This window comes from Aspergillus flavus, chromosome 8, assembly GCF_009017415.1.
Source record: "Aspergillus flavus chromosome 8, complete sequence".
NCBI classification, from domain to species: Eukaryota; Fungi; Ascomycota; class Eurotiomycetes; order Eurotiales; family Aspergillaceae; genus Aspergillus; species Aspergillus flavus.
Window position 1 is genome coordinate 1,957,297 of NC_092403.1, and position 19,096 is coordinate 1,976,392.

Sequence of the window (19,096 nt, forward strand, 5' to 3'; positions counted from 1 at the left end):
CAAGAGAAAAGAAAAGGTAAAACAGGGAAAAGAAGAGCAGCAAACCCGACCGGAGACGTACCCAGATTTAAAGATGGAAAGAAAAGAGTAGAAACACCGTTTTCCCTTCATGCTCAAAGCTCTCTATTCAAGAATGGATGAGATCTCCGTGATTTGTCTAGCCCTCAACCTCTTCTCTTCACTTTTAGCTATTTCATGAAAAATTCAAAATTTTCTAGAACAGGGGAAATCCACCAACAACTTGTAGCGTCCACAAGGAGGAATTATGCTTTAGTCTCTGCGGCTTATCCGTTGTGCTCCAGGTTGGTGGTTTGGTCATCTGAGATTGGTTTGTCTGGTCTGTATTGTACGTACGTACATTACCTACGGTACGTTTCTCGATGCATATGTCTGAGCTTTGGATTCTTGTCCTATCCTTATTTCTAAATTCCCTTTTCTTTTCATAGGTCAACGTTTGCAGCTATTAATTTCATTGACCATGAGCCGCAAGAGTTGAACGTCCCGGTTGTTACGGTTCTTGGGTCGATATTGGTCAACCATGGAAGGCGGAAGGCCTGGTACTTGTCGAAAGATTACCCCAGTTTGGCAGTTAAGGACCTGCCGGATTAGGAGACGCTGCTTTGGGAAGCATAGTACTAGTCTAATTTAGGAATGACCCCACCGAAACCCGGGGGAATCTGCCTTTATCCTTCCCTTTTTATGTTATTCTTTTTTCTTTTATAATTTTTTTTCTTTCTTTTCTTTTTTTATTTTCTCAAATCTCTCATGTAAATTAATAGCTTTGGGTTACCAAGGCTAGACTAGGGATGAATCATCCTTTTATTTTCTCATTAGACTTAAAAGTTCCGCGGTTAACCTCGGTTTTATTTTCAACTAGGTTGTTCAGAGGAGTTAATATAAAGAGGTATTGTACGCAGTTTTCAGTAGTATTTGCTGATAGATGTTATTACTGGCCTTCAGCCAATGAATTTGGGCAGAAACAACTTACAATGTAATTAATTGGACAATAGAACCATAAGTAAATACTAAGGATAGGTCCTGTCAGCTTGTCGCTCTGTTCTGATCACCCTTTTGAGTGCTCCATAACACGAGCCAAACTAAGGTAGGGTCTCTCACCTGCAAGCTAAACCGGAGGATCTCAAGGCTGACAGTGGAGGTCCAGGATATATCGATGAATGCAGATGTTGCGAGTTGACATAAACAGTAAGGCGTAGTGGATACCTACAGTCCATGGGTAACCGTGGGTGGTACACTAGTACAGCACGATACTATGATACAACTTAAGTACCCATCAGTGTACAATAATGAGACCAATAGAAATAATCATAGTAATAGCAATTGGCAACACTTGAGTAAAATCGTGACCATGGCCTCATTATACCCTCCTTGAGCTGCTTTGACAACTGACGATCTGCATGTGGATTGGAGACTCTCCCAGGAAAAGGGAAAAAAATTTTTTTTACACCAAAAAAAGGGATCAGTATAATCATAAACCAGAGTTTGGTCTCCGCCTGATCACTCGCTGTTGCACACGCTGTATTCCATACTTGAGGAGAGATCGATCAATATTGATCTCTTACATGCAGCCGAGACACTTAATTCCCTTTTCTTTTATTTTCTTTTCTTTTCATCTCGTCTTTTCTTTTGCCTTCTTTCTTCGATTCATATCCTTGTCTCAGCCTTTTCTGCTTGTATCTTTAGTGGGGAAATGTTAGGGACCCCGGCATGATCGACTCATCGACTACTCTTACTGCGCCTTGTTATCTCTGTCCGCCGAATAAACCTCTATCGTAGAAGCAGTATCAGAATGGTATCTATTTACAGAAAGACCACATTCGGGAAAGGTGGTTCGGCATGAGGATTTGCGATTGGTCCGCAGTCAAAGCTTACCTTGAGCGGTGTTTCAAATTTCGTTCCATGCTTAATATTTATCCAACTTAGAAGAATATACTTGGTGGCATGCATTTGTTGGATGCGGGAATAGTTGGTGGTAAGATTGGACATAGCAGAGTTTTGGCCTAGGGGAACCTGAGAAATTCTTGGCTTACACAGAGCAACGAGGAATGACAGCCTGTTAACAGATTTAATCATCCGAGAACTCCGTATACCCACAGGTCAAGATCTCTCCGTCAGTGGAATGGCCGGGGAGCGTAGGCTATGGCCTCACCACACTACTGTAGCTTATACATTAGCTCCAACCCTAGTTGATTGGTATCTACTGTATAGTTCGGAGCTGGCCATGAGATCTTAGGACTAGGTGCCAAGAGAAGAAGCCACAGCATTAAACGATATTCTAATGCACGCACATGTTAGGCACCATGTCCTCTCTAGCTACCCTATCAGGCCATTGAACATCTGGGTCGCTTCCAGGGTCTAACACGCGAGACCAAAAACAGCTAGCACCTCAATTTCAGTATTTACTTTCCCAGCTCTTTCTGACCTACAGCCTCTCACGATGGGGGCCAAATCGATAGGCTGAGGCTGTGATTGGGCAAGACTAAAGATGTATGTCTCAGACTAAGCCGACGAGGCCGGATCAGCCGCGCCCTTAATTCGGCCATGGCCGCCTTAGTGAACCAAGGGACCACTCATGGCCGAAGCTGATTTGCGAGTGACCACAGTCCAGTTATAAGTCGTAGTAAGTAGTACCATAGTAGGACTTCCGTAGTAGGTAGTTACCACCTGTGCCCCCTTCACATTCTTGCTTCTTTACAGCTTCTGTATCGACTCGTAGGTACTTTTACGAAATAACGCTCTCCACAGCCCGGGCTTCCTCATCGATAGGTATCTCTTTTTAAGCAAGGAACCCTGTGTGCTGGCTCTAGTGCTCAGAAAACGACAAGGCTTTGTCCATGATTAATTTCCTCCTACACTATCATGCTCCGTATGTTCAGGATTACCAGAAAGAAAGTTTATCAACTCTAGCATGCTTCTAGAACCCCTCCTGCCTTACTGAAGGGTGGCTTCTCTTCACTAGAACTTTATTCATGTGACCGCCCCTTCTTGCCACAGACTTTCTTGGTTTGAAACCACCGAGCTGCATGGGTCTCGCAAGTATCTCATGATAGGAAGCGACGGTGAGGTTGTGGCACCAAGTGGCGACCAAGTGGTGTTTCCTTTCGCTTCAAATTCTTTAGGGTGTATAAAGACCATTCATCATGGCTACTAACTAGTATAACTTCCATACATATGCGGACATGCTCGATTGTGATGAGTGATAAACATGGACCGAAGTATTATTAGTAGAGCTCTCTATCTATTCAGGAGAGTCTGAGGCAAGCTAAACACTCGGCTTATATCACCATCCTGTATGCCACGCTAAATCCGGATTTTGGTGGCAAATAGTTATGAACATTGCGTCAAGAGATGTGCAGTTCAGCGACAGATCGTTCCTAAGGGGTAAGAAAAAATAAGATTGTATGGTACATCAAGGCTCTTGGTTGACTATGGGGGGAGTTCTTCAAAGGCTCGTTTGAGATCCTTGACAACCGGTAAATAACGCACCGTTGGGATGGTGGATTCTCTCGACACTTAGTGTCTAATGAAGTACACTGGATAGATACGGGCAACACCACTGCTGGGGGCACGGAGGGGCCTTACTTGTTAAGTATGTACACAGTAGTATGGGCTTGTACACCCAGCAACTCTGTATTATACTGTATTGCACAGCTTCTATCTCAGCTCCATCCTTGCCAGCACGACTACAAGGAATTTGGTATAACTTGCTGTGTCGTCATCTTTGCCGTTCTTTCAGTATCGAGATCTGGTCCCTGAATATCCTGTATTGTGTGATTCAGCCCGTCCATTGGGCCATTGACAAAGTCCGAGGCATGACCCTCTTTATTGCAGCATTGTAGCATTCCTCAATTCTTGAAGGGGAAAAGGAGAAAATACAATAAAATAACGTTCAGGACCCTCTTCTCCTGTTCTCTCTCTTTTTTCCTTCATTCTTTTCTCACTTTCTTCGTTCCCAAAAAATAAAATAATAAGAATAGAATTGGATCTATAAAAATAGATTTCAGAAAAAAATACATAACGACGTGTAGAACACAAGTAATTATCATTAGATATTCTTTTTTTATTTTGATTTCTAAGAGAACCAAAGAAGAGGAAGAGGGAATAACACTACGGAGTAGTGGTGATCCACTTGTCCCGTACTATCGCAAATCCGCAAACGGTCCATGCCTACGGTCTTGAGCACCCGACATTGGCCAGTGACTTGACTCCGCATCACCTAAATTAAACTAACCCACCGTAGAATTAGTGGCTCGGTAGAAAGTATGTCCACGGGCTAGACTCGCACCAGTCGGCTTGAACGGACTCAAATTAGGCTCCGAGGCCCTGAAAACAATCGCTCATCGTTTTAGGACAGAACCACCTCGTCAATGAAAGTAGGAAGGAATAATTGTTTGCCTCAAACCGTATGAAAAAAGTGAGTCCTTGACTATGGATCTCCATGAAACATGGTTGTTCCTCATGTCTGATGCTATATCTACCTGTACTATAATTCTTCATGTTGATAACGTCTATAGTAGCCCTTTGAAAATTAGGTAAGGCAAAAGAGTATCTGTCGCTATCAGGATCATCGCAAAACTGTCAATCGGTCAACCCGGCTCTAGACGTTCAGTAATTGGTCGTCGGATCTTGGCGCCTTTTACTTCCGAGGTCAAATTCTAAGTTATCAGGAATACTTTTGCTAAGAGAAACTTTTGTTTATTTTATTATTATCATCTTTCAAGGGTAAAGAAATAAATAAGAAATAAAAAGATAGGGAAAAAAGACCCTCTAATTAACTCGCTCTCCACCTACTAATCAGGGCCCCCATTCGTGTTCCTGCGCCAATACCAGACAGCGCGTGGATCATCCGAAATCCGATCTGCTTCGCTCTCTAGGCACCCATCAAACTCCATCGCAAAATTCCCTTGTATCCCTTGGACTGCCGAAACCTGGGCTTGAAACAACCATTGGACATGTGCTCGTATATGAGGACCCATCGTACCATCCTTCTAGCACTGAAACAAATCTCCGAAGAGCATGGGATCTTCCAAAATATATAGAGTTAATTAGATAAACATATACTAAAAAGTAATAGTTCCCAAAAGCTACAGGATGGTGGAAACCTAAGAAAGCTTCTAGTAACAGAAACCAGTACATAGTGGATATCATGTGGCCTCAAACTGCCTCAAACTGCCCAAACAATAAGAAAAGTGGAAGTCAGGGGGGGGAAAGACAGAAGAAGAACGTAAAAAAAACAGAAGATAACGAGAGACGTATCGAAATGGGGAATATTCTAAGACGCGGTCATCATTGTCCAGGTCGCAGCGTCACAGTTAACTTCCTCAAAGCTGTGTAGCGTACTAAAGCCCATTATTCCGGATAGACTGTCAAAATTGCTGTCACCGTCAACCTGTTACAAGTGTCAGTATAAAGGCTACCAAATGGTTTAGAAGAGGCGCTATACTTACGCAATCCATAATGACGCTATCAGCACCCTGTTTACGGTGTTGTTTGATTCCCATGAAAATCAGTCCCTGCATTACTGTGGCATACTCACCCACAGAGGGTGATATAACTGGGGAAGAAATACCCCCCGTGGACGAATGCATGGCTTTCAGGGCAGGCATATGCTCTGCCAACGTGGCTCGTCCGTTGTAAGTGACCACGCTACCTAGGATTGCCCCATCACCAGGCCGCGTAGCCCGGATAATCCCGCAATTGGGCGCTCCTCCAAGGGCTACTTTATAGATGTCTATGACGCCTTGTCTAGAGTTAGTTTTAATGTGGTCAAGGATTGTGTCCGCATAATCCCATCCATATACGAGGTCGTAGACCACATCCGCATTCTGCAGTCCTTGGATGAGTCCATTTGGCGGCTTCCAAGATGACAAGCTACGCAACACCACACTACAAACGGGCCGCGAGAGGGCTGTGTTCCAGCCTAAATTTGCAAACCATTGCCGCAGCCTCTTTCTCTCAACAGGGTTTGCAGACGGAATACCTAGGTATATCCCGGGCAAGCGAGAGCCGAGCTGGAACCTCTTGACCCCTTTTCGCTGGACGAGTGTTCGAATAGCGCGGTTGTGGAGGGAAGCCCCAATTGATAGCTTCCGTCGTGCCGGGTCGACAATCAAGGCCCCAATGACGCCGGTGCCTGTTGATCGAAAGAAGTATGTCGAGCAGAACCCGTACAGGGCTTGGGTGCTGCTGTTTCGTACAACAAAATGTGCTTCATCAATTTCCTCTCTCCGCAGAAGGAAGCTGCAAGATGTCACACCCAGCAGCTCCGAGCGTTGCGTCTGAGTACAGTCCTCTCTCACCGCATCTAAGAGGGAATCCAAAGCATGTGAGTCCCGTTCTTCGTTCCAATTCTCCACCAGCCAGTGCTGTCTTGCTTGGTGGAGCTTCTGGCTGCGATTAATGGATCCCGGCAATGAGCCCATGGGGATTATCTCCCCGTAAAGAATCTTAACCAGTGCCTCTAGAGCCGTTTCCGTAAAATCATAGGTGCAAATATAAGTCCCGATCGAGGGATCCATTGCGAAATCGTATGGTGAGCTGGCAGCAATAACGACCACGGGCTTCTCACGAGATTCACCGGACGGCGTGAACTGTGACCGACAAATCATAGATACATGCTTGGTAAAGCCATATTGGTATTGGTTTCTGTTAGCATCTGCAGTGACTACGATAACTGCGCTGGCCCGGTCTATCAAGTTTTCGTGGATCGGGCGGACGCCATTGGCTGTGTAGGAGGTATGCAAAACACGCCCATTTCTTTGCCGTGATAGTGACCTCCCTAGTTCCCTGAAGACACTCTCACCACTCAACACAGAGGAAGTCCGGTCCCAGGTCATGGGCTCAATAGATAAATTCGGGTGCTCAGTGACTGAACGAGACACTGCAGAAGCGGGTAATGGCTTGACCAATGGGGTCAGAAGCAGCAATTCCTCACTGGGCTCAATAATGTTGGACAGGGGTAAAAGAGTTTTCTTATCTCGAACGACAGTGATAGAGCTGTTGTACGCTCTCGTAGAGAGAGTGGTATGGGAAGGTTGCATCTGGGTGAGTGAGGAAAGACCCGGAGGATTGAGAGCCTGTTCCCAGGAGGTGCATTTCGCCTTCAAGCTCAAAACTCTGCGTAATGACTGTTCTATACGAGCTCTGCCAATGATACCGTTCTCCACGCCAAGTTTTAACCCGGTGATCGCCTCCTGCTGCACCGGGAATGACCTGCAGAGAAGAATGATGTCGCAGCCCGCCTTCTTTGCCATGACTGTCCCACCACCCACCCCGATATTATGAGTGAGAGCTTCCATCTCCAGGCATTCTGAAACTACCACACCGTCAAATTTCATCTTCTTGCGCAACAGATCATCGACAACCTGCTCACTCAGGCAAGCATGCATCACGTGAAACCCAGCAGACGACATGGAGACACCTCCCACCATCATGGAATCAATTCCATGGAGTATGGCATTTCGAAATGGAACTAGTGCGCTCAAGCTGAGTTGTTCTAGCGACTCGGTGATGATAGGGACGTCTGACTGGGATCCAAGAAATTCAAGGTTACCATATGATGGGAAATGTTTGCCACATGTCACCAACCCTGCTTCCTTATACCCTTTCATGAATTCTACTCCGTATTGCGATACCTCTTGGGGATCATCGCCCGTGGTACGAACCCCCAAGGGTTGGCTTCGCACATTGGTCAAGACATCTAACACGGGGCCCAGAATCCAGTTAATTCCTACAGCCTTCAGTTCCTGGGCAGTTGCAACAGCGACATCATGGGCGAGAGCTTTCGAGCCCGTCGCAGCGATACCCATTGCGCTGGGAAATTGTCGGATGTATATTTCATCGTAGAGACTGTTCACACCTCCATTTTCCTGGTCCAAGGCGATGAGTAATGGCACCGGATGACCGGCATCCCGAGCGATTGTCTGGAGTTCGAGGACTAGTCGCGTGGCATCTTCTGCAGCTAGAAGTAAATTAGTGGTTATCGTGTATGTGATGCGGCCGTAGGACGGTAAGATAGACACTAGAGAAAAATGAACGGTGAGAGAGGAAGGCAGAGATACATTTCAAATTCTTGGCAGTCAGTAGGATTGAGCCCAGGTGATAATTCTCAATGAGAGAGCGAATCTGAGGATCAACGGACGTTCCATCAAAGCCCATCATAAAGAGCTGCCCCATCTGCCTGTCAGGAAAGCCATTGTACTCAAATCGTTAGCGAGGATCATTTGTCCGGTGAAAGGAAATTGAGTTCAATGTAGCAGATAAAGAATCAAACTCTAGCAAAACAGAGACGAAAGAAAAAGGAGAAGGAACAATAAAAAATAAAAAAACAAATAATAAAAAAAAAAAAAACAAGAGGGAAAAGAAAAGAAAAAGGGAAAAAAGACAAGGACGGACTGCAAAGGCAAAAGGTGAATAGCTGCAAGTCGCGACCACTCCGCAAGCGGTGGTGCACAGTCCACGATGGAGAACCGCGTGCCAGACGGAATTGCTGCATACCTGTCTAGATCATCCCAGCCAGGGGGCAGCATGTCCTCTCTTGGGGCCATGAGGGCCCTGAATAAGGAATGCCAGCTTAGTATCTAACACAACGAAATGGGCAAAAGTGATATGGCCCACACAGTGACCATCGGATTCAAAGATCGATATCGGGTGGGCAAAAGATTAGGTTGGGACACACGCCGCAAACGATGTCGGAGAATACGGCAAGGGCTAAAACCGGTAGTTGGATACTACAAATCAGCTCATCCGAGCATGACCAGGGGCAAAGGACTGGACTGTGCAAGGCTGCAAGCTATGAACAGCAACTTCAAAGGGTGGTGGTCAGTGCTTGACGAATGATAATGCATGGAAGGTGTGGGGTCGAGAAGGAGAAAGATCTCAAGCAAGAACAGTATAGTATCAAAGGGGTACTGGATTTGGTAGAAAAAATTTGGACTTTTGTTCCAGGAGAGTAGCTATTGGTGCAATGACCATACTGACACTCCCAGAAAATAATTTTTCCCCTCACAATACTCGGAGTACTCCTAGGTTGTTACATCCTTGGCAGTAATGGATCCCGAAATCCGTTGAGGGCGTTGATACTGAAGGAAAGCCCGATGGGTTCACCTGGTTAGATCACGTGTAGATTTTGTCTTCCTTGATACCGGTAATTCTTGTCGAACCATACCAGACTGTCATAACAGCTTTAATTACTAGTCAATACGTGTGTATTATCCTAAGATTACACAAAAATCCCGCTTACCCAGAGAGTCCCGTCAATCGATACGACGCCACAGCAGATAAGAGAGGGTTGCATGGGGGCTCCGATCCCTTCCCCCGGTTTCCCGATCCTACCGAATGCAACGGCACTGTCAAGCAATTCGGACTGTGATTTGCCATTCCACTCTAGGCTTAGCGGCTCCGTGCAGCTTCAGTTGATATCTGTACTATGCCACCCCCTCGTGCAACATTACGTCGAATCTTCGCTGTTTCCTGGGTAGCTAGGGTACGACCCATGACAAAAGCTGTTCATTTCCTGACGCGGATACTACTGGTTGATTGGATACTCTACCATAGCCAGTGGGAAGTGTATGCGTCATCAGTTCACTGCAACGATGCTACTCTTTCCTCAGCAACAATGGTATTGAACATGCAGGAAGGCGAAGAGATGGGGTCTTAGTTCCTGGCAGAGTATGATACCCCGTTGTATATCGTTGTCTATTATTCATTTGGAGGTACTGTATGTGGATTACTATTACTCTTTCCGGCACGGGCCTCCAGTTGCTTTGTGGTGGAAGAGGCATGGGTCAAGTAACATTCATTACTCATGGTTAGAGGAGGGGAATGAAAATCAAACTGTGATAACAACAGTGGAAAAGGCAGTATCATGCCGTCACACTCCACAGTCGATCCTAGGGCCTGACAGGTAACTGTAACGGGCTCATTAGTGGATGGGGCAGATGGCCACCTCGACTTTCTCCCATATTACTTGCCTCCTTGTCCCACAATCCTCTTCTCTTCTTGCAGTTCATAATTCCTTCTGCTCCAAGATCTCTTTGGTTTTCTTTTCCGTACCAAGCATCTTTGACTGCCTGGCATATATATCCTTCATCCTTAACTTCAAAAAAGAAAAAGTCCCAGGTTTATCCGAAGACTCTCAGCTCTGCCGCACTGCGTTATCGGTGACGTAGTCTTGTTCATCATGTATGGCAGTATCTGTTGTCCCTTAAGCTGGGTTGAACTAGGCTCAAAGCTAACCACGTTCCTTCTATGTACTCAGGAGAGTGATCATCAGAGAAACCGCCTTGGAGGCTTCAGAGTATATCGCCGATTATATCATCAGTATGTCGTTGCCTCAGTTGGAATGCTTGGGTTTTTTCTAACTCCACACCCTCACAGGTCGTATCAAAGCCTTTAAGCCCACAGAGGATCAACCTTTTGTTCTTGGCCTTCCGACGGGTAGTAGTCCCGAAGTTATCTACAAGACCCTCGTGCAACGTCACAGAGCAGGAGAGATTTCCTTTAGGAATGTCGTGACCTTCAATATGGTAGGTTCCTTTCATATTTGCTAAAATCATACCCTCTATCAATGAAATCAAGTCGTGTGCTAAACATCGCAGGATGAATATGTCGGGCTACCCCGCGACCACCCTCAATCATACCACAGCTTCATGTATAAACATTTCTTCTCCCATATTGACATCTCGCCCCAGAATATCAATATCCTTGATGGGAACGCCTCTGACCTCGCTGCTGAATGCGCCTCTTTTGAGGCAAAGATCGCCCGCTGCGGCGGTATCGAGCTCTTCCTGGGTGGTGTTGGCCCTGACGGACACATCGCATTCAACGAGCCAGGATCATCCCTCAGCAGTCGCACCCGAGTTAAGACCCTGGCTTACGACACGATTCTGGCAAACTCTCGGTTCTTTGGCGGAGACGTGGACAAGGTACCCCGAATGTCCTTGACCGTTGGTATCCAAACTATCATGGAAGCTCGGGAGGTTGTTATTGTGGCCACTGGCGCTCACAAGGCACTGGCGGTGGAAAAGGGCCTCGAAGGTGGTGTCAATCATATGTGGACCCTTTCAGCCCTCCAGTTGCATCAGCATCCGCTGATCGTATGTGATCGTGATGCGACACTGGAACTCAAAGTCAAGACAGTCCGCTATTTTGAGGCGATTGAACAATCCGGTACTGATGCGCGTACTCAAGGGCCGCCTCTTGTTTACCGGCCGAGGACCTATGTTCCTGCTCCTATGGGGGCGAGCAAAACGAATCAGCAACCCACCCCAGCGTCAACACCGCCAAGGGTTCCCAAGGACCTGAGAATCAATACTCAGCTCAACCAGACGTTAGATGACGAGGAGTTGACGCCTGATAGCATGTCTTCCCGAATGGTCGACTCAGCCATCAGTGGACTCGACTCGACCTTGAAGGGGGATCTGATGTTCGATCGCATGGGCACTCGAGTTATCTCTCACTGACCAAACACGGCACGGACCCACGGTCTTATAAGACGTGCACTGATGGCTGGGCGAAAGCGTTGCGAGCTGGTACGCTGCTCTCGACAAAGCACGTGTGCCATAAGTAAATTTGCCGGTAAAGCACTATCTTGTCTCATTTGTTTGGAGTAGGGTACAGTTTTTGATTTGATAGCCTGGATGGACCTACCGGGAAACTTGGTTCTTGATTTATTTTTTATTTGTTATTTTTTATTCTCTGCTTTTTCTTTACCAATATTCATAGACGGTCTGGTTCTAGGTGTTTCTATCCTTACTTAACGAACTTTTTCATGAAGAATAGATTAGACAATATTGTGATGAGTTTGTGCTTGTATAAAACTTTGTAACAATTTTGTCATTGATGTCGTAAAGTGTGCTTTGCATTTATGGTTCATTTGTCGAGTCATTTATATACCACGGGGCGCTTCGAAAAGTAATAGACATAAGTGATGACCCCAACTATTTTTGAAACATCTATGGGCCAGTCATTGGCCTAGAGCTTAGCAAATACAGTTGCGACAGCACCGTTCATGTCGACAAGGGTGCTCTTGTTCTTCACCCAAGCTTCAATACCCCTACGGCCGTTCTCAACGCCAAGACCACTCTTCTTCCATCCACCCACAGCCATTTCGGCCGGGCTTTCTCCCCAGGTATTCACCCATGTGATACCCGCCTGGAGTTGGTCGATAATGCGATGGGCCAAGTTGACGTCTTTGGTGAAGACACCTGCTGCTAGACCAAGCTCGGTAGTGTTGGCCCGTCGGACAGCTTCTTCAATGGTCTCGTAGTACAAAATCGACATTACTGGGCCAAATATCTCTTCCTTGACAATAAGCATGTCATCCTTGCAATCAGTGAAAATTGTGGGCCGGACCCAGAATCCGTTCTCTAACTCCTTTGAAACTTGAGGCTTGCCAAGCCCGCCATAAAGGAGGGTGGCCTTGTCCGTCTCAATACCATGACGAATATAGGAAATCACCTTCTCAAGATGGATGGCGGAGCTCAAGGGACCGAAGTTGGTAGCTTCATCAAACAAGGGGCCGGGGCGAATGTACTGCATCTTTTCGAGCAGGCGGTTCTCAAAAGCTGCCTTCATGCTAGAAGGCACAAACACGCGGGTGCCATTGGTACAGACCTGACCGGTACTATAGAAGTTGGCCATCATAGCTCCATCGACGGCGTTTTCAAGCTCTGCATCAGGGAGGATAACCAGAGGGCTTTTCCCTCCAAGTTCCATGGTAACGTATTTCATGTTGCCAGCGGCGGAACCGGCGACCTTCATTCCAGTGGCCACCTGGCCAGTGAAGGAAACCTTGGCAATTGTAGGGTGGGAGGTCAAGTAAGCACCAACATCACCGGCGCCATAAACAATGTTGAACACACCATCAGGAAGTCCAGCTTCCTTGTAAATCTCTGCCAGAGTCTGCGCATGAAGCGGTGTGAACTCACTGGGCTTGTAGACCATGGTGTTTCCAGCAGCAATACAAGGGGCAGATTTCCAGAGCGCACTGTTTCAGTTAGTCACGATTCAAATTGTGGCGCGGGTAAAAGTTGCGCTGGCAATACCCAATTGGATGTCATACATTTGGATAGGATAATTCCATGCACCGATTCCTGCGCAGACTCCCAAAGGAGCCTTCTTAGTGAATACCCAAGCGTCTTCTCTCAGCTGAGTGGTCTCCCCGTTCAGACCACCCCCCCCAACAAGGTTCGCATAGTACTCTAGAACATCGGCACCTGTGACAACATCCACTGTACTGGTCTCTGTGAAAGCCTTCCCGGAATCTAAAGATTCGACCCGAGCGATTTCGTCATTTCGTTCACGGAGTATGAGAGACGCCTTCTGGAGGATACGTGCGCGAGCAATAGGAGGGGTTTGTGACCAGGAGGGAAATGCCCGGTCAGCAGCAGCTATAGCTGCATCAATATCAGAATGAGAGGCAACTTGAATTTCGGCAAGCGGGGTGGCGTCGGAGGGATTGACGGATTGAAAAGTCTTGCCGGACGAGGCAGACTGAACTTTGCCGTCATAGAAGAGTTGGCGTGGGGGGAGAGGAAGGTAGGACATTGTATGCGCCATAAATTGGACTGGTATAATATTAGTTTTCTAAGAGGGAGGAGGGGAGGAGAAGAGGAGAGAGTTCGTATGTAAGACCTCCAGTTGTGCTAATTTATATCATACTACGGACTATGGTATCTGCACAGAGTGACGGAGGAGGGAAAAAAAAAATGTTGTCAGGAATGAAGACCTTAAGCTTTACGTATTCCAGACCGCCAAAGCTGTGATTCGCTACCCCTCACCTGTATCTGGGTACTACTTACATTAAGGCGGCAGGCGATCGGCGGCGGCAAACTGAAGAGCAAAAATAACTTTTTTGTTCTCTTTTTTTTCCTTTTTCTCTTCTTTTCCCGCCTTCTTCCTCTTCCTCCTCGGGAACCCCCAAAACCAGGGGCAACAACTATCAAACATCCCCGACTTGTGAATGGAAGAAAGGCAATGGATTCTTCTACTTATTTCGGAATTCTTACGAATCTTCCCAAGGCGATCATTCATCCAAGGGCAGTGCTATCTCAGAATTCAATTGTGGATATTCTCCGTTGAGCTGCCTTGTTGGGTTAACGGTTGGCCCGTGCATTAGTTCGTGGCGTGTTTTAGCGCGAAACCTCGTGTGGGGTTTGACGTAGTGAAGCGGAAGAGAAGTTTCGTAGAACTGCATATGGAAGGGACGTTTTAATCGCAATATAGCGAGTCGTGCCTTTGCTATCAGCTGATAGTAGCTCCAGTGGATATAGAAAGAGCAGCAGGGACTTAAGAGCACCTTTTCCGATTTATCGGGTGCTTCATCGTCGAATTCTCTTTTGTATCGGAAATTCATCCAGATGGTTGGATACTGATCAAAGATTCCCGATGCATATTCCCTATTAACTAATCTGTAGTGGCGGCTCCACTTTCAAGGCTTCCTTTCACCGCCATTGGCTAACTCATTCTTTCCAGGTGACCCGCCGAAGGGATCCAAAAGTAGGTAAAGATTGGAATCAATAAAAAAAAGAGAGAGAAAAAAAGAGTCTATCTGTAAGAAAGAAGTGGTGGCCTGATGGCCGACGGCCGACGGCCTCCATCACCGCATCTTCGTCCTCTAATTTAAAAGTCGAGGTTATCTCCTCTCTTTTTCCTCTTCTTTTTTCCCTCAAACCACATCTCCTCTTCTCTCAACCTTCTCCCCTCTTACCTATATTTTATTGTGTCTTTCTTTTAACATGGCTACCACAAATGATTTTCCCGCTAGCGATGTCAACAGCTATGACTATATCATCGTTGGAGGTGGCACGGCAGGCTGTGTCATTGCCAGCCGTCTGGCGCAGTACTTGCCCAACAAGCGTGTCCTTGTCATCGAGGGTGGCCCCAGCGACTTCAACGATGACCGGGTTCTCAATTTGAGAGAGTGGCTCAATTTACTGGGAGGAGAATTGGACTACGACTATCCCACTACCGAGCAGCCCATGGGTATGTTGCACCCCGCTATCTTTTCTTTCCCTTGTGTGTGTGTATGCTTTGAACCTATTGGAGCGGACACAACTTTTTGAGGAGATTTGGAAAGAAGAAGTCTCAGTTGTTAACTTTCTTGACACACAGGCAACAGCCATATCCGTCATTCGCGCGCTAAGGTCCTGGGCGGTTGCTCCAGCCACAATACCCTCATCTCTTTCCGTCCTTTTGAATATGACTGCCAGAGGTGGGAACAGCAAGGTTGCAAGGGCTGGTCCTTTGAGACCTTCACCCGCGTTTTGGACAACCTCCGCAATACCGTTCAGCCCGTTCACGCTCGTCACCGCAACCAGCTCTGCAAGGACTGGGTTGAGGCTTGCTCCACCGCTATGAACATCCCCATCATTCCTGACTTCAACAAGGAGATCCGTCAGAATGGTAAGCTTACTGAGGGCGTTGGATTCTTCAACGTTTCTTACAATCCGGACGACGGCCGCCGCAGCAGCGCCAGCGTCGCTTATATTCATCCCATCCTACGTGGCGAGGAGAAGCGTCCTAACCTGACTATCCTAACCAATGCCTGGGTATCCCGCGTGAACGTTGAAGGAGACGCTGTCACCGGTGTCAATCTGACTTTGCAGTCGGGCGTCAAGCACACCCTGAGAGCCAAGAAGGAGACCATCCTGTGTGCCGGTGCTGTAGACACTCCTCGCCTAATGCTGCTCTCTGGATTGGGTCCTCAGAACCAGCTCAGCTCCTTGGGAATTGAGGTGGTTAAGGACATCCCTGGTGTCGGTGAAAACCTCCTGGACCACCCGGAGAGTATCATTATGTGGGAGCTCAACCGCCCCGTGCCTCCCAACCAGACCACCATGGACTCCGATGCTGGCATCTTCTTGCGTCGCGAGATTCCTAACGCCGCCGGTTCTGATGGCCGTAGCGCCGATATTATGATGCACTGCTACCAGATCCCCTTCGATCTTAACACTAGTCGCCTCGGTTACGACGCTCCTATTAACGCTTTCTGCATGACACCAAACATTCCTCGGCCCCGCTCTCGTGGTCGTATCTACCTGACCTCAGCTGACCCCAACGTGAAGCCGGCTTTGGATTTCCGTTACTTCACTGACCCTGAGGGTTATGATGCTGCCACCATCGTTGCCGGTCTTAAGGCGGCACGTGAGATTGCCCAGCAGGCTCCCTTTAAGGATTGGATCAAGCGTGAAGTTGCCCCCGGTCCCAAGATCCAGACTGATGAGGAGCTGTCCGAATATGGTCGCCGTGTGGCCCACACTGTCTACCACCCTGCTGGAACTACAAAGATGGGTGATGTCTATCGTGATCCTCTGGCAGTCGTTGACCCTCAGTTGAAGGTCCGTGGCCTGAAGAATGTCCGTATTGCTGACGCCGGTGTTTTCCCTGAGATGCCCAGCATCAACCCAATGTTGACCGTATTGGCCATTGGAGAGCGTGCTGCGGAGTTGATTGCTGAAGAGGCTGGATGGAAGCGTGAGCAGCCCCGTCTGTAAACGCTTCACGCTTCTTTTTGTCCTTAACCGAGATACCTCGCTGTTTGCGAAGGCGAGTATGTAGGAAGGGGGGTTATATGAGCGGCATTGAATTTATTCAGATGTCGCACGATTGATGACTTATGTCCACAACATCAAACTGAGAAGACGAAAGACGCAAAAAAGAAGGGGTTGGGTTCTGCATCGCCACATATTGCACTGTTGGCATGTAGAGATGTGCTTAAATGGATAAGGTAATTGTATTGCCTATCCATATCTTGTATCCCTGTACTTGTTCCTATGGTTTTTGAGCGATCCCATTGTTAGCCCCTGTATGTAGCGCCATCATACTCCAAGATAAAATATATAAAAGATTTCAAACTGAGTGTCCGTCTACATAATCGCTTAATTGGTAGTAAGAGCATGTCGAAGTTTAAAAGACAAAGACTCACATGATAAAGTGGTCACCACTGGTACCGGTTATTCTCCAATCTGTATTTTGTTTCGTCTAGATTGTATGAAGGCTTCTATAGTCTTGGTTCTATCGTGAATTGCTCCCCAAAGTACAAGAATGACGGCTACAAGGTATAAATGAAAGTAATGAACGACACCAAAAAAAAAACACAGATCATCACGCTGTTCGATAGCCCTCAAAACAAAGAGACACTCGAAAATAGGAGGTAGCCATAGAAGAAGAATAGGATAAGTATGGTAATCCAACGGGCAATTAGGAGGGATAGCATAATCACAAGCTGGCATAGCATAGCATGTGTATAGGACTCTGAAAGTGTTAAACCCTACTGTTGGTAGCTTCTTTCTCAGCATCATAAATTTTGACGCCGCGTTTCCAGACTTGATCGATTGTCAAGGTTGGTCCGGAATAAGGATCTGGTGCGTCAGTTAGAACGACCAGATCTGCATCTGCATCACAGTCCAATGTTCCCTTGACACCTTCAAGTCCCAGGAGACGTGCGGGTGTGGCAGTAGCCGCATTCAGGGCCTCCGCAGTTGACGCACCCGACCATCGGCGGAAGTTGTTCACACATTCAATGAGAGTGGCAGAGCTGCCTGCAATCTTATCGGAGCCTTCAAGTGTCAAACGTGCCCCGGTCTTGACAATGCGCTCTCCGTTGGTCCAATCGTAGACACCATCCGGGAGACCGCACAGCTTCATAGCGTCAGTCACGAGGATCAGACCGTTCGGATGGGCGTTGTACGCAATGCGAATTGAGGTGGGGTGGAGATGGATGCCATCGGCGATGACACCATAGAAAGGTCGGCGGTGTTCATTTTGACCCAGAAGACCGAACACGCCAGGGTTGCGATGGTAGAAGGGCCGCATGGCGTTGAAAAGATGGGTAATCATGGTCGCGCCTTGTTTGGTGGCGCTCATGGCTTGCTCATATGTTGCATCGGAATGTCCAATTGAATAGATGATATCTTGGGCGGTCAGGTTGGGAATATTGTTGACCATGCTGCCCACCTCGGGGGCAGCCGTGATCATTCTTACAGTTTTTGACGGTCCGAACATGTTTTCCTTGCCATAGCAGCCAACAACATCTTCAAAACTCTTCGCGGCACGCAAAACATCAGTCTTGTGGATGCCATTGCGGCCGGGGCTAATAAATGGACCCTCTACATGGGCACCCAGCGACTCTGCACCATCTTCTGCTCGATGCTTGGCTCCAGAAGGACCTAACGATGGGAGGACCTAGAGAATATGTTAGAAGTTTTGATATTTATCTTAGTAATTGCATATATCCCCTATCGAAGGGCAATAAGAGGCTAGCAGCTTTAAAGAAAGTTCGGACATACTTTCCAATATACCTCTGGTGTTGAACTAACGACGGTTGGGAGATATGATGTCACACCGGTTTTGGCGAGGCCCTTGTTGACCATGCGCAACCCTTCATCATATTCCTCTTTTGAAGATTTTGGGACAGAAAAGTCAAATCCCTGGGCACCGTTTAACTGCACGTCGATAAGACCTGGAGCGAGGATTCGGCCACCAAGATCGAGAACCTCGTCGGGAGACATGTGCAATTCATAAAAGGCCTCCTGATCTCGAAGAATCTTTCCAGATAGAGAGTCAATCCAGACATCTTGTTCAACGAGTTGATTGCCGCGAATAATCCGGCAGTTAGTAAATTTTGTTATGCGTGGCGGGGTAGCTGTCTTGCCAGGCATGGTGAGAAGTAACCGCTCGTGAGAGGCGATGATGTAGATAAAAAGAAATGTCTTGGCAGTTGCTGACAAGAAAGCAATAGACCATACAGAAGAATAAGAGGAGGAGCGGAGGAGAAAGGGGGGAAACTATGTATATGAATAGGGAGTAAATGAAGACCACTCGAATCATAGACAGAATGTGAAAGGCTACATCACGGATAGATAGTAGCATCCATTACGGCGGGCAGATACACGCAAATGGAACAGGGAAAGTCACCCAGAAAACGTGTGAAGAGGATCGACATCCAGTGGCTTCATGAGGCGTCTATTGTCTCTTGACGTTGCCTCCCATGGGGAAGAAGTCCCACTGAGTGAGAATGTGACATCGACAGGAACAAGAGAGAATGTGACGTCTATGGCCTGATGGGGCATGATAG

At 47.3% G+C, this 19,096-nt stretch overlaps 5 protein-coding genes across 5 annotated transcripts; 2 read left to right on the forward strand and 3 right to left on the reverse strand.

Annotated features, from left to right (window-relative positions):
• Positions 1-4,902: 4,902 nt before the first annotated feature.
• On the reverse strand, positions 4,903-9,006 carry F9C07_1946068 (beta-N-acetylglucosaminidase). The gene is made up of 4 exons (XM_071508517.1): positions 8,515-9,006; positions 8,079-8,411; positions 5,466-7,978; positions 4,903-5,407 (listed from the first exon to the last, which is right to left on the reverse strand). Exons 2-4 carry the CDS (start codon positions 8,191-8,193, stop codon positions 5,291-5,293), a joined length of 2,745 nt encoding a protein of 914 aa, XP_071367402.1. The 5' UTR covers positions 8,194-8,411; positions 8,515-9,006; the 3' UTR covers positions 4,903-5,290.
• A 973-nt stretch (positions 9,007-9,979) lies between these two features.
• Positions 9,980-11,822, forward strand: F9C07_2287467 (putative glucosamine-6-phosphate deaminase). The gene is made up of 4 exons (XM_041295252.2): positions 9,980-10,200; positions 10,277-10,338; positions 10,396-10,544; positions 10,617-11,822. Coding segments are annotated over exons 1-4 (1,077 nt in total). The 5' UTR covers positions 9,980-10,198; the 3' UTR covers positions 11,481-11,822.
• A 169-nt stretch (positions 11,823-11,991) lies between these two features.
• Positions 11,992-13,578, reverse strand: F9C07_13317 (putative betaine aldehyde dehydrogenase; the record flags this gene model as incomplete). The annotated part of the gene is made up of 2 exons (XM_041295243.2): positions 11,992-13,006; positions 13,082-13,578. 2 exons carry the CDS (start codon positions 13,576-13,578, stop codon positions 11,992-11,994), a joined length of 1,512 nt encoding a protein of 503 aa, XP_041151126.2.
• A 1,178-nt stretch (positions 13,579-14,756) lies between these two features.
• On the forward strand, positions 14,757-16,514 carry F9C07_13316 (choline dehydrogenase; the record flags this gene model as incomplete). Its single annotated transcript, XM_041295251.1, has 2 exons — positions 14,757-15,003; positions 15,133-16,514. 2 exons carry the CDS (start codon positions 14,757-14,759, stop codon positions 16,512-16,514), a joined length of 1,629 nt encoding a protein of 542 aa, XP_041151125.1.
• Positions 16,515-17,283: 769 nt separating this feature from the next.
• F9C07_13315 (N-acetyl-glucosamine-6-phosphate deacetylase) lies at positions 17,284-18,680 on the reverse strand (the record flags this gene model as incomplete). Its single annotated transcript, XM_041295242.1, has 2 exons — positions 17,284-18,204; positions 18,309-18,680. The coding sequence occupies 2 exons, from the start codon at positions 18,678-18,680 to the stop codon at positions 17,284-17,286; spliced, it is 1,293 nt and encodes a 430-aa protein (XP_041151124.1).
• Between the last annotated feature and the right edge of the window lie 416 nt (positions 18,681-19,096).